Source organism: Polyodon spathula, chromosome 4 (genome assembly GCF_017654505.1).
Source record: "Polyodon spathula isolate WHYD16114869_AA chromosome 4, ASM1765450v1, whole genome shotgun sequence".
NCBI lineage: Eukaryota > Metazoa > Chordata > Actinopteri > Acipenseriformes > Polyodontidae > Polyodon > Polyodon spathula.
In genome coordinates, this window is record NC_054537.1 from 77,096,391 (window position 1) to 77,110,994 (window position 14,604).

The 14,604-nt window shown below is 36.4% G+C and overlaps 1 protein-coding gene across 4 annotated transcripts in view; it reads right to left on the reverse strand.

Moving 5' to 3' along the window:
* The window catches only part of LOC121314884 (collagen alpha-1(XIV) chain-like), a 76,800-nt gene that overhangs the window by 6,630 nt on the left and 55,566 nt on the right, over positions 1-14,604 (reverse strand). For all 4 annotated transcript variants that reach the window (XM_041248618.1, XM_041248617.1, XM_041248620.1 and 1 more), the window contains 10 exons: positions 13,196-13,273; positions 11,501-11,587; positions 10,734-10,787; positions 9,960-10,055; positions 9,266-9,319; positions 7,947-8,000; positions 6,158-6,211; positions 4,714-4,785; positions 699-734; positions 174-240 (listed from right to left, as the gene is read on the reverse strand). In XM_041248618.1, coding sequence (XP_041104552.1) covers positions 174-240; positions 699-734; positions 4,714-4,785; positions 6,158-6,211; positions 7,947-8,000; positions 9,266-9,319; positions 9,960-10,055; positions 10,734-10,787; positions 11,501-11,587; positions 13,196-13,273 — 652 coding nt within the window. The remainder of the gene's footprint in view (positions 1-173; positions 241-698; positions 735-4,713; positions 4,786-6,157; positions 6,212-7,946; positions 8,001-9,265; positions 9,320-9,959; positions 10,056-10,733; positions 10,788-11,500; positions 11,588-13,195; positions 13,274-14,604) is intronic.

Below are 14,604 nucleotides of genomic sequence, written 5' to 3' on the forward strand. Positions count from 1 at the left end.
TACAAACGTATATTTAATTTGTTTGATAAATCATAAATTGTATTACCGTGGTTATTTATTTGCTGGTTAAAGAAATCAGGTCAATGTTTTTTATGGTAAATGAATGTATAAATCCTTTTACTGTGAACTACTTCTGTATAACAACTTTGTGTTAAAGGATAAATTGTATTCACTTTGAATTAGCTGTTCACAGACTTGTCTAGCGATGGAACGGACCACAGCCTGGGCTTGCATATCACCCTATACAAAACAATTAAACAAAAGTTAGGGACTGTTTTCATTAAAACAGCAAGTTTGTTCACAATGTAGATACATTGTTCCTTATATGATATGTACAGGGTCATGTTACTATACATTTTCCTGTGATGTTATCATGGTATACTGCAGCAAACTTTTTTAAAGGGTTTATTATTGACATAATGACAATACTAGTAATTTTCAATAGACTAGAACTTGTTCAAATTCTTCTTTATTTAAAGTTCGCTACACTACACACTGTAGACTAGTGACTCATTAAATCTTTTATCTATGTTAGCCCACCTAAAAGCATAAACTTCAACTGATTGTGCTGTTGTAGATCAATTACTGTGTGCAATGAGGTTTGAAAAACAATGCTAATAAAGTAATGGTAGGAACAGCTCCCTTGTATCTAAGAATAAATTAAAATATTTTGGAAAGCAAGCAAATGGAACACTTACTCTTTCACCCTTATCTCCCTTCGTACCAGTGGGACCCTACAAAAAAATATATATAATTACATTAGGTATAGTGCTTGAAAAGACCTTAAACTAGAACACAGGTTATTTATAGATCAATTCTGTCTGGCCAATTTTGCATTCCTTATTAATGCCACAGATCTGACTACCAGCTAGGCATATTTTTGTACACAGGTTCAATTGTTTTCTGTAACAGACTCCTGAGATGCTAAACTGTTAACACCTTCATTTCCTTTTGAAACACCCTAAAGTGTTTCCCTGAAGCTGGAGAGTGCCACAACACATATCTACTTGTGTTTTTCTAGACACACTGTACTTCAGCCACACAAAATGTAGTTTGAGGCCAGTCACCACTATGTGCTGAGTGAAGGTACTGCAGACTCAGCTACAGATGCATTAAGATCACAGCCTGTTACAGATATGGTATGATCCTGACTTGGCAGAATGTTGACAGGCAGACCACAGTACTACCGACAAGTTAATGCAGATAAACACATCTTACATAAATCAGAAGACAGTTATCTTCTTGTACACTCAATGCACCCTGTACTAAATCACTTAATTACGTTATTAAAAGTCATCACAGATGTATGTAGTCATCACAGACATAACAACATAACAAAATGTTATTTGGATGTAGAGAAAAAAAGGTTTCCATAAAATCCTTTTCACATCCTCTGAACTTTCTCAACAGACCAAATGTTCCTAAAAATATTATTTTAAACAGTAAATTATTCCTTGAGAAAAATAACAGTTTGTGTAGCCAGTTACTGTAGATGGAATGAAAGTCAATGTATGTACAACTTAACTGATTTGATCACTTCAAAGAAATGGCATTGTGTACATAGATGTGATACCGTCTTACGTACAATTGTCTATATATGTCTATATATTTGCCAATTGTGAAATACTGCCAACTGAACTCACCCATCATTATGATAATCAACCTGTATTACTTGTACTGAACCTAATAATCTTAACTCAGACAATGCACCTTTCAATAAGCTGTCACATACGTGATCATTTAAAACACAATGGGCGTTACTACTTCAACACTTTCCAGTCCAAGAAGTCTTTTAAGATCAATAGTGGAGCTGGTAAAATATTGAAGACATTTTTGTCTGTAACCACATAGAAAGTAAAGTTTGCCTGGAAGTTAGAATACCTGGGGGGTCTGCAAATTCTATTTTTTTAAATAATATGCTGACAGTTTATATTGTTGAACATCTCTCTCCTCTGTCTGTAGTGTTTACAAATATGTGTATTATACACTGCCAAGCACAAAGAAATGTTGCTCTGTTTCTTTAAGACACTTCTTAGATTAATTCCTGGGGTCACATATTCAATACTGAATTTACAGCAGCACATTAACACAGATGGTTCCTATTGAAATACAGCTCTTGTTATTGCTATCTTTGTACAAATTTGTTAGTCATATTTTTTTTTTAGTAGGTTATTTCCTAGTTTTCAGTATGCGCTGTTAATAGATTTTTTTTAAATTGATCTTTTGGCTGGGGGGGGGGGGGGGGGGGGGGGGGGGCATGTAAAATACATTATGCTGGTTTCAGCCCAAATTGGCAGTTGTCCACACCACAAAATTTCCAGCACAATAGACACTAAATGACATCCAGGGTTTAAAAAAGCTTAGACCCTGGTACACATCTTTTATTTCTGTCATAGATAATGGGAAGAGACAGTAAATATATTTACATTTTACTAAGAAATAAAATAGAAACAGTTTGGGAACCTAGGTTGTTCTGTCTGTCAATGGTAGAATTGATGTTATAAAGAAGCATTTCTGTAAAAAGATGCATGTGTATTGAGATCCATACATTTTAAATGCAGGATATGAAATACTTTTTAATTTGTGTATCCCTTTGCTTTCATTTCCCTACAATTTTCAACCCAAGGCTCTCTAAAATCAGCTAGGAATCAGGGCCACGACATAAGCCCTTACACAGTGTGCAAAATCTCATTACTTGTGCTCGGAATTGTCTTTAGAAGTATTTATTGGTAGTTATTCAATAAATCATTTATTAACATGTTGATTTCAAAACAAGAAAACCTGTCCTCCCTCACATTTACAACTGCGTACCAATCAAAGGCAATTAAGTTCTGTAATGAATGTTTTAAAAGCAGATTGGAAGATTATTTCTTCTCATTGGGGTGCTGACATTTTTACTGCCATACCAAAGCAGTATGCTTAAAAAGATAATGCAGCAAAAGATACTTTGGTGTGTTTGCCAACAAGAAAGGTGAAATACCAGGTGCATATTTTTACAGACTGAATAGTTTTGCTTTTGTATTGTATTTCATTTAATGGCTTTTAAGTTTCTTTAACTGTTGATTGGATTCTGAGTCCTGGAAAGAGGCCAGGCAGACAGGATGAGGGGCCAAAATAGTACATTTATGAATCAGAAAACAAGAACAGCACAAGCACCAGTCTTTTTAGGTCTGCTTTGATGTCTCTGTAACATGGATTGTTTATACCATGTTGTGACGAAGTGCCCGGCCCTGTGTGTATTTTCTGTTATATGTTGGTGTATAGTCATTGGTACACGGGATATAAACGGGTCTGTGTTACACAAGTGTTTAAAATGTATATTTTTATGTAGGCACGAGGATTGCACAGCACTTCACGTGCAAGTAAAAAGTAATATGTGAGCACGGGGAATTGCACTTTGTTAATTCACGTGCAGTTGTACCGAGACTCCAACTGAATGATTGATTAGCAATCGAGTCTTGGTACAGCTGCAAAAAAGCAGCATGTTTTCACCCACTTGGGTTGGGTGTTCGGTGAGTGGAGAATGGGAGAGAGAGGAGGAGAACCCAAATAGAGTTTAGAATCAATTGCTATTATGTGCTGGTGGGACCAGCACGATACTTGTTTGTTTAAACTCACCGTGTTTTGTTAGTCTGTCGATCTGCTCACCGTTTTGTTAAGTGTTAGTCCGTTTTTGTTTGTCTCTTTATTTTGGCGTGAAGTGCCGTGTCCTGTGTTTTCGTGTTTGTTAAACCTTTTATTTACAATAAACCGGCGCAAGCAAGCATCCCCATTATTTCACATAATCTGTCTTTCTGTTCATTCCTCTCTGTAATTGGTTGGGGGCGGTCCAACCCATAAGAGTGATGTTATCCTATTCCTCATTTAGCCTTCACAGGACACAATTTGGCAGTCTCTGGCCGGAGAGGAGGAATAACAAAAGAGAAGGAACAGGTACCAGGGGGAAGACAGCAGCGGACGAGACTGAGAAAGAAAGCCGCCGGACAAACAAAAGAAATTGTGTTTACGTTCCCATACGGGCAAGAAATGTCCTCGGGGCGTGCAGTAGTTTAACTCAGAAGGAATCTGGGCAACGCCAGCACTGAGTAGTGAGGAACTGGGGAGCATCATTCAAACTCGTACCTCGCAGGCTAGTGGAGGTAGCGAGACGCACCTTTTTTTTTTTTTTTGTAGTTTGTTTCCAGTATTTTATTTTATTTTTTTCTTTCATCATTTTGTTTATTAAATTGTGTTCAACCTTGCTTGAGCCTAAAGAACTGTAAAAAGAAATTACAATTACGAAGAAAAATACCATCATTGGTAGGAAAAATAAAACAGTGCACCTGTGGGGCATCTCAAATATACTCGCTGACTCCCGTGTCCTCAGTGATCCACCCACACACCCTGCTGTAGTGCCATTCAATTGTTTGTGTGTGTTTTAAAGCTACCTTGGTAAACAGGGGAGAACATTTAATTCATATTTTAACCTTAAACTCTTGTCTCTTGTCAAAATTAAAACCAATTAAAACCAAAAATTCTGGATTGTAACCACTATGTTTACACATGTGATGTGAACCACGTTTGCCTATTAACAATTTTCTCCAACCCTGAAGTTCAAATGTGTAATTTTGTGAGACACACAGACAGAAATAGAAGGTGGAACGATTTTCAAATCAGATTGCTCATATCTGTTCTGTCTGTTCCGGCAATTTAAAACATTTCTGTTGCACTTACAGGAGGTCCCTGTTCACCCAGGTGTCCCGTGGGTCCACTCTGACCTAGGGCTCCGGGCACTCCTGGGCTTCCCTAGAAATTAGAAGTAAAGAAACCCCCCCCCACACACACACACACTTTAATATCATATAAACAACTGTGCCAACCACAAACCAAACAAAGAAAACAGTTACCCTTTGAACATTGGAGGGAGTGGATTATGAACAACACACTGGCAATGGAACAAACATTCTAACCACATGAAACCATTAGGCTGATACATCACTCCCCACGGGCTAAATTTTCGATGTGGATGTCTCCTTTTGGTTTTATTGACTTTGTCATGTTTATTGTATCTTTTTTCAGTGTTACAATATTATTTTCTGATCCAGTCAACACATCCTGGTGACTTTTTAAATCTCCAGGGCTTGAATTTCAGCGCAGAATTGCGGTTCACTACTTAGGTTTCATTTTGAGTCTATTGCTGTCATTAGCAGCTAAACTGAAAGGGGCAATATCGATGTTCATATCATATTGAGGTTCAAAGGTACACTGTTTTGTTTTGTTTTTTAGTCATCTATGATTACTATATATATATATATATATATATATATATATATATATATATATATATATATATATATATATATATAGCAGTGATCAAACATGATTTTTTTGGAAAAGCATTTTTTTTCCTATATATTCTCATCTCTACCACATAGTATGCCTGATGCAACTTACATAATATGAAAATTAATTTTGTGACCTTTCATTTGATATGTTACATGCATGCAGAACAAACTATCCAGTAGTTAAACACACGTAAATGAAAACAGTGAAAAACAGGTGGAAATAGGGCTGAGTGTAAAGAGTTAAAAAAAAAAAGAAATGTAGCGCTTGTTAAAAAGAAAAGCACCTTTTTTCTGCTGCATGCAAAACTTCACGTCAGTCAATGGCAAAAGCAATGGAGAGTGCTCTGTCTCACAGTGATGAACAGTGTTAGGTCTCCTGAAAGCAGCTTATTTTAAAGCAACACCAGTGTGAATGATGATGCAGTAAAATATATATAGTTTTGTATATGCAAAAGTGCCTTTTTTGCCATTCCCCTCTGAAATTTTGGAATCCCTCCCATTGACTGCAGCATAGAGGGGAAATCCACCCCAGCACACAAAAATGAAATTCAAGGCCTGATCTCAGAAATGAAAAAGCTCCCAAATATGCCCTCTCTCTAAGTACAGCTGGTACACCTGCGTGTAACCATTACCTGTCCCTCTGCAACTGTAAGAAAAACATCAGTACCTCCTGTGAACACATGTTTTATTTCTTACATTCACTGGGGACAGAACACAGTTATTCTAAACAAGAAGAACAGTACTTTAGTTAAGACAGCTGTAATAGTTAACACCCGTACGAAGACGCATTACTTTCAATACCCCTCTCATGAATGTTTTTGTATAGTACTTACAATTGGTCCTGGTGGACCAATTTGTCCTTGAGGTCCATCTTTGCCAGGCAGTCCCTAGAATATGGAAACAAATTAAAAACAGATTTTAACAGAGTACTTATTTGAAATTGTTGCATTCTAGCAGTTTATAAGCCTGGCTCAAGGGAGTTCGTTTGGCTATACGCTGAGGTCACCAGTTACGGTTTCTGTCTTTTTCCGTTAGATAATTTCTAAACATGAAAAAAAAAAACTTTCTTGAAAGTGAATCATCCATATACCATGAATTTTGCTTGAATAATTTGGCAGGCTGCTTATTTATGAATAAGCAAAATAGGAAAACCGATAACGTCCTGCAAACAGGCAAAGGGACAAGAGTGCTGGCAGCTCAAAATCATTACTGACGAGAATACCATCCGTTCAGAACTATCTCCAGACCAAACTGCTGATTATGTGGAGACATTTTAGAGAGGCAAATTAGACATTTATTATAAAATGTTACCATCCACCCAATCCAAACTTTAGCACATTTGACCCACTTTTGCCTCTGTCTTAATTGCTACCAACTACTTTTTTTTACATGCAAGACCCTACTACTACCAACAATTTCCATTTCATGTAGGGGACCTGGGACAGAATACATTTAATCAACATTTACATATGGGAAAGCATCCAAGAATACTGCAGAACAACCATATTAGACAACTGGTCAAATGTGTGGATTTCTGTCATGTCAGCTAAACTTCATTAGTCAGACTTCAACTTTTAACAGAAATGTACCCTTGCCCATGCACTGAATGACACATTTGCCCTTAAGTAGTCCAGTGGGATAAAAGAGTTGGACAAGGACAGAACCTATTTAAACACAGTGTGCAGAAGGGACATGACTTAAGCTTGCCCAGGCTAGCTCTGATGGATATCTCCCAAAGTAGTTTTAAAACAAAAATGAGTCATCATTGCTAACTGCAGATAATACATTTGTATTATGAATTGTAGTCTATCCTGATAACATACCCATACAAAATGCAGACAGAAAAAAACATGGTGTTTAAACATCTTTTCTGACTAAACCAGACATGTTTTACACATTCATCATCTTAAAATACTGTAAAAGTCCCAAGCAAATTATATAAACTGTATTGTGTTTTGGACCTGTGCCTTCAATGAGTAATCAAGGCATATAATATTTTCCTTCAACTAAATCATTATTGATGGTAATTATTTAAGGATATTGTCTGGATAATGGGTAAAATGGAAACTGTTTTCCACTTCAAGGTTTGAAAATCCATATTTCTGCCCAATTTAGACCAAATGCACTGTGATAATGTTCAAAACACACACAGCAGTCCATATGCAACTTATGTAGACAGTTATTGTTAAAAGCTAAAGGCGTTCTGCATGATTCTCTAATGTGTTTCTCCCTGGATCATTTTTTGCCATTATTAATAACAATTAAGTGCATCTGAAAAGGCTGATTTCCTGAAGTGAGGCAGGGAAGCATATCAGTGTTGCATAGACATTAGTGCACAGCACAAAGTTAACCTGTTTGTTCACCTCAATTCAGAAAAATCAGATTCTTTTCAGAAACATTTTTAGTTGTAAGCCTGGCAAATAATAGTAAACAACGAAACGAGATTCACACAGTTCACACAGAAAAGAATAGTAAACAAGTAAGACATTAAATATTAGGAACAGCTAGTGGTTGTCGTTTAGTTCCAGTTTCATGTATCCACATTTATCCACATACACTAATCCACTATTTCTCAGAAAGCCACCACCCATTATGTTTCTTGGTACCAGTCATAGAACTTACCCTCTGGCCTTGCGTACCATCCCGTCCTGGGGCTCCGCCTGAACCAGGAACACCCTGAAAGATAAAAGTAAAGAAGTAAATATAAAGGAAACACATTTAGTCTAGCCACAGCTTTTAAGTGTTTACACCAAACATGTGTTAGCTACGAACAGTTCAAAAGTCTTACCCTGCCTTCGTTCAGTTAGCCTTAGAGAAACAGCTTGATGTCAAGAACACAAACTGTAGCAAGTTTTCTCCTTACTGATGGCTAAAATACATGCTGCCAGATCTAACAACAGCTCTGGGTTGTGAAAATATGACTCAAAGGAGGAGTCTAGAAAATAAACATTTATTATCGCACTTTTGCAGTCATACAATTGATACCATGGCCTACCACCAGGAAATATTTCAGTTTGTATGTTTTGCTTTGAGTAAAATAGAAATAAAACATGTAAAAGTGAATTACATGGAGACAAAGTAATTAAGATATGTAAGTCAACAGTTAAAATGGTTTTAATTTCATACAATCTGAACCATAGTCAGGTATACAAAAGTGTATTTATTTATTATTGTATAAAAGTATAAAGCTAGCAAAAGAGTACAACCCTTACATTACTTTATTTCTCAGTAACATCTGCTTAAGGTTTAGTATAACTTTTATTATTTACTACCCTAGTTTATATTACTATGCCAAACTGGCATGAAGAGAAAGACAAACCATGAAAAATTGATGGTTGAGGTTTTTTTTATGTGTTTACATTGTTGGCCCTCATTAGGCAAATTATTGTCACTTCTTTTGCTTAAGGAACAAGCTCTGCAAATGTTGATAAACCATGTTGCATGTTTGTATAATTCTCTAGTGCTATTTCTCATTAGATTATTATTTCTTCCCAATTAAATATATAAATCAAATAATGTAGGCTATCCAGACAAGATTAATAAAAGGTGAACTTAGTTGGTTTTAGAAATAGGGGTGTGCAAATGTTATTTCTGCCCCCTTTTTTAACTCTGGATTTTCATCATCTCATTATAAACATAACAATTTAACAAACGTTACGACTCCAAGTTTTTAGTTAATGCAAAAAGACCTCCTGTCCAAACATTTGTTTTATTTTATAAATATTTATCTTTTATTTCTTATCTATATCTTATGATTTAGTGGCTGTTTTTTCAGACCTTGATTAGACTATCTAATGTTACTTTAGGTAAGACAGCCTAACATCAGGGCAATCGAGTTATGTGAAACCAGACATACTGTAGGTGTTTACAATTATACATAAGGCTTTATATTGTTATATTACAAAAGAAAACAAATATTGGAAAAGTGAAAATTGCATTACCGGTGGGCCTTGAGCACCAAGTCCACCCTTTTCCCCCTTCTCTCCAGGGGAACCCTACAATAAAGAACAGGAATACATTTTAAAAGTCTTAAACTCAAGGTCAATACTCAATTTAAGGTCAACTTAATCAATGTAACAATACCGTACAAATAACACATTACAGTCGCTTGGTCCAAACAATTTTCCAGTATGTTCGTAGTACGTGGGATATCAAAATTGCCATGGCAACCACGTTTATTTTGGTCCAAACAAATTGCTATAATGTCAGAACAGCATCCATTCCCTTTGTAATGGACATTCCCAATGGACATTAGATCATTAATCTTGTTGTTCATGAAGTGCTCATATAAGGACAATTACAGCTACTGCTACCAGTCAATGAGGGTCATCATTTGTGTAATTTAATAGCAATTTGTACTTGTTTGCTATGCAAAATACGGTCTCAAATGCATTTGGTTCAACCTCAACCAATAACTCATTCCTTCCCAAGATGATGTAGTTTGATGTATTTTTGGATTTACTTAAAAACTAAATTTCCCTAAGGAAAAAATGCTGTTCCCTAAACTACAATTTTATTACCATCTTTAACCCTGAGGTTTTCCTTTAGGTCTCCCCTTTCTACAAGCTCAGGAGTATATTACAGAGCTGTCAAGCTTTAGCATGATAACTTTAACAAGCGCTTGGTGGATCTTACCGGAGGTCCCTGAATGGAATGCCCGCTGGGTCCCTGAGGGCCGGGAGGTCCCTGGGGTCCAGTGGAGCCAACATCACCACGTGGCCCTTCTGGTCCCTAAGAGAAAACACTTCACTTGACACCTGAGTATGCTCAACCCATTGTCAGATATTACTTTAAAGGAAAAAAGCACTCACACTACCCACAGGTAGTTTGTGGCAGCATGGCAGGGGTGCACAGGTGTGTATATGTGGGGCATATTGGATGGCAGGGAGGGAGTTAAACTTTTCCCTGCAGACACACGTGGGAATGTGGCTGGAGCCGTCAACTGAATAAATGTTTAAATGATTAATTAAGGCTCAGGTGTGATGACGGGTGTTAGTTGTGTGGTGAAGGATTGATGCGGTGGATGATGTTCTCTGTTTGTTGTTTTGTATTTGTAAACTGTAAATAAATGAGCACACAAGTTCTTAACCACTACGGTTTATGGTCTCTGAGTCTCCTTGGCAACGTGCACCCTGTCACAGGGTTCATTTAAATAAATAATCTGTACAAATCTGTATATAAACCTCAAATGTGTATATGCTGCCCCCGCTTTTTCCTAATGCGTCTGTAGAAAATTGTCTTCATTCATGTTAAAGTAAAGTCCTAAGAATTAAACACCAATCCAGGTTAATTGCAGCAAGGGCATTTGATGTATTAATAAAATAACAACTGCAACATTTTACTGAAACTCCTTTCTTCCAGGATCCTAAAAACTGCCTAGATTATACAAGCAAAATGAAGATTACTTACCACTGGGCCGAGTTCTCCACGCTCTCCTCTTTGGCCTCTGATACCTGGTCCACCCTACAATGTTTTTTTTTTTTTTTTTTTTTAAAGCATACATTAGCAATAGAGCATTATGTTTTTAATTAACACAGGCTTTAAAGAGTAAGTAGTGGGTTTCCAAAAAAACATAGCATTACAGGTGGGGACTGTAAGGAATAAATAAACAAGGGCCTTGAGGACAACAGTCACCTGATTTGCCAAGTGATGAGTAGCGCAAGCAGTATCGCTGATTTCCACTGTTTTGGGCACACATAATGTCTTTAAAGATTCCCTCAATGGCCTATGTGCTACTAATTATGCTATTTATTACTAGAAACTTAAATGACTGCCACCATACACTGGCAAGGATTGAAGATGAGGGCAATTTTTAAATAAATGTAATCATTTATCTAAAATATTAAGCTTGTCAGATGACACCATGCACATTTTCCTTTTCTGCAATTTACAATTTTGTAATAGTGTAAGAGTACTGTGACAACTGAATATATATCAGCAACTACTGTAGATCCTTTATTTGATTTATTTTATTAGCTATAATCTCATGTCATAAGGTACCCTTTATTTATGGTACTGAGAATGTTTTTATGACAAAGGAATAACTGCTATTCTTATGATAATGCACTGGAATGCTATCTACATTTTAACAGCATTATAATATTTTAGCATGTCTCCCATTTATCCACCCTTTTGTTCCCACTCAGCCCCCAGAATTGGGATATGCAGCTCCTTACCGGTGGTCCAGCGGGCCCTTCAGGTCCCTTGCTGTCCTGAAAACAGGTGCAGGCATGTGGCATGGCTGGACAGTCGGCTTCAACTCTCTGAAACATAAAAAATGATCTATTTAAACAAGGTATGAGCATTAGTAGCATACATTACCCCAGTCAAGAATAGAAATCACACTTTGCACATACTTGAATATTGTAATAATAATCTATAGTCTCATCAAAAATGAACAAGTGGTTTCCTATACCTTAGCCAAACAGTGGTTATAAGGAAAATCTAATATTCACAATGTGCGTAACCACTAAAGCTAATGCTTATGCAAAGTGTAATCAAATTTGAAACAGTTTTGAAACTCCACAATAATGGAGGATAAAAATGTATCATGTAGGAGAAATTACACGTACAAATGTAATGGAAATATATTCCTAACTAATGTTATGAGCTAGCGTGTACTTTTCAGTCACATGGTGCTATTTACACAGTCAGCGAAGCGCATCTCTAACCAGACGGGGCACTTAATTAAAACATAATGACACACAGCATAAGTCAATCAAATCTACAGCTACGGCCAAAAGACTTGCATACAATTTTAGGATTGAGACATAATTAAAAAAAAAAAAAAAAAAGAAAGAAACTACATGAACATAATTTAGATCTTTTATTGAACATAATTTAATCAAAGTACAATATTATATCACAAAAGTCTACTGTAAGCCATAATAGTAGTACAGTATCTCATGCGTTCGTATAAGTATATGGAAAACTACAAAGAGATATGTAATTCAATATGTTAAAGTAACGTTATTCAGCAGGTTTCATTCGACTTTTTGCCGCACGTATTTATAAAAAAAATGATTATTGAATCACTTATGCTTTTTTGAAATATGAAAAAAAAAAAACTTTCTTGGGGAGCACAGTCATGTTACATTACAGACACCTTACAAAATACTGACCTCTATAATGGACACGATCATATATAATGTCCGTTAGTATTATGTAGATTTAATTATAATATAAAATAAACATTCTTCATAGTGCTGTGCTAGCATTACCCCACAATTTCCTTTACTGTATAATTATTTTGTTAATTTTCCAAACAATTTAATATGGCTACACTTAGATTATCTGCATTACAGCATTGAGATATTTCTGTTGTGTTCAAAAACTCAGATTAAAAACTCAAAACGAACCTGCTTCAACATTTACAAAACGATGGTAAATAATAATGTCACTTTTGTCAGTGCTTTCATTACACATTCTGAGCTGATTTCTGGGTTTTTCGTAAAGTAGTCACCAAATTTCTCATCGTTTCTTGCTATAGTTTATGCACAACAGTGCTGTCTTTGGACGACGAGGACTTGGGGTCAATGTTTGTGGTGAGACGCTACCTGCTGTAATCTGCAACAGCTTTTGCCAAACTAGTGTAGGCAAGATAGAGATAATTTGTTTATAACCATTTTTTTTAAACTTCATTAAGTACAGCTGTTTGTTCGGTAGAATCCAGTTTGACGGAAACCTGTTTTTCTACAATAAGATTTGCACATATTTTCTGCAAAATTTTGCAAGTCTGCTTGAAATGTGTTCGTCTTGTTGATGGAAACATAGCTGATATCAACGTAGAGAATTGTTAGCTTTAATTGTTAGCTCCAACTAAAAGGGAGAGATGTATAACTGCATGCCTTTTCTGGAAATTGCATACTTACCAGTCCTGGAATCTCACAACACTTGTCTCTGCTGGCCCAAGATGTTGAACAAACTATGTCGAACATCTGCAGCTGTAACTGTTAGACACAAAAAAAGAATCACATATTTCAATTGCTCAATATTTTTTTTATTGTTGTTTGAAGTATCTATAGCAGTTGCAGTCATACAGAATAGCATCAGTAGCATAACATCAGGCAGAAACTCATACCAGCAATCTTATTCCATCCACAACAAAGTCTTTAAGATGCAGCAGAAAATACAAAATGAAAGAAATAAATCAGACAAAACTGTACAGTTCAATAAAACCTCATGATGTACACCTCCGGAGATGGGGTGGAGGTTAACACAGTAGAAATATCTAGAGTTGCTTATATTCTTGTTCACCTCATCAACCTTAAAACACCACACAGATTCCACTGCTGTAAACCCTATTCACAGTTGGCTCTTTTTTGTAATTATGTTCTCCAAATCCTTCAAATATCTGCAGACGACTGTTCATTATAGAAGCACACTGTAAAGCACGCTGATTATTTTTGTGAAATTACACACTAGTTATATCAGATAATTTCGCTCATTATCTTAACATTGCACTACCACCAACACGTATGTACCTATTTTGCAAACTAGTATTAGTACTCATTATTATTAAGATTATTAGGCTGGAGTGGTCCACGGTTGGCTCATCTAGTTAAAGCGCTGCTGCTGGGAGTGTAGGATGGCATATGGCTTGGACGGCGCCAGTTTGTGTCTGGGCTGTGCAAAGAGGCAGAACTTTGCTGGGGATTCCGAAGGGGGCTGTCCCATTGACTCTGACGCTCCCGGGGTGGGGGATGGGAACCCGGCAGGGACTCCTCCTCCTCATCGCGCAATAGCGAACCCTACTGGCGAGACACCGAGCACACTCAAAGTGGGTAAAAAGCAGGGCTGATCTCTATTCTCCGGGATCGATAACCCGCCCACCTCTGCTCTGGATTGCTTGGCATAAAATTGATTCTGGCTTTAGGCTTGTGAGATCGGAGGATGCTCACATGTTCTGAGAACGTCTGTGCTGTGTGGGGACTCGCTGCGATGAGGAGAAAAAACATAATTGGGCATTCCAAATTAGGTGGAAAAATAAATAAAATAAATGGTCACTCTAAATTTATATATATATATATATATATATATATATATGAACCTAACAATCCTTTTTTTTCTTAATTGAAGCACTTTTTTTTCTTGGATGTACACAAAGGTTTAAATGATTAAAATTAAATTTATTTCAGCACATTTCGGAAAAAAGCCCTTCTTCAGCTATGTAGAAAGAAAAGTAAACAGTATAGTAAACTTGTTTACTATACACACACAGTGGTTTGCAGAAGTATTCACCCTCTACCAATAATGTCAGATTTTGTTGAATTACAAATAT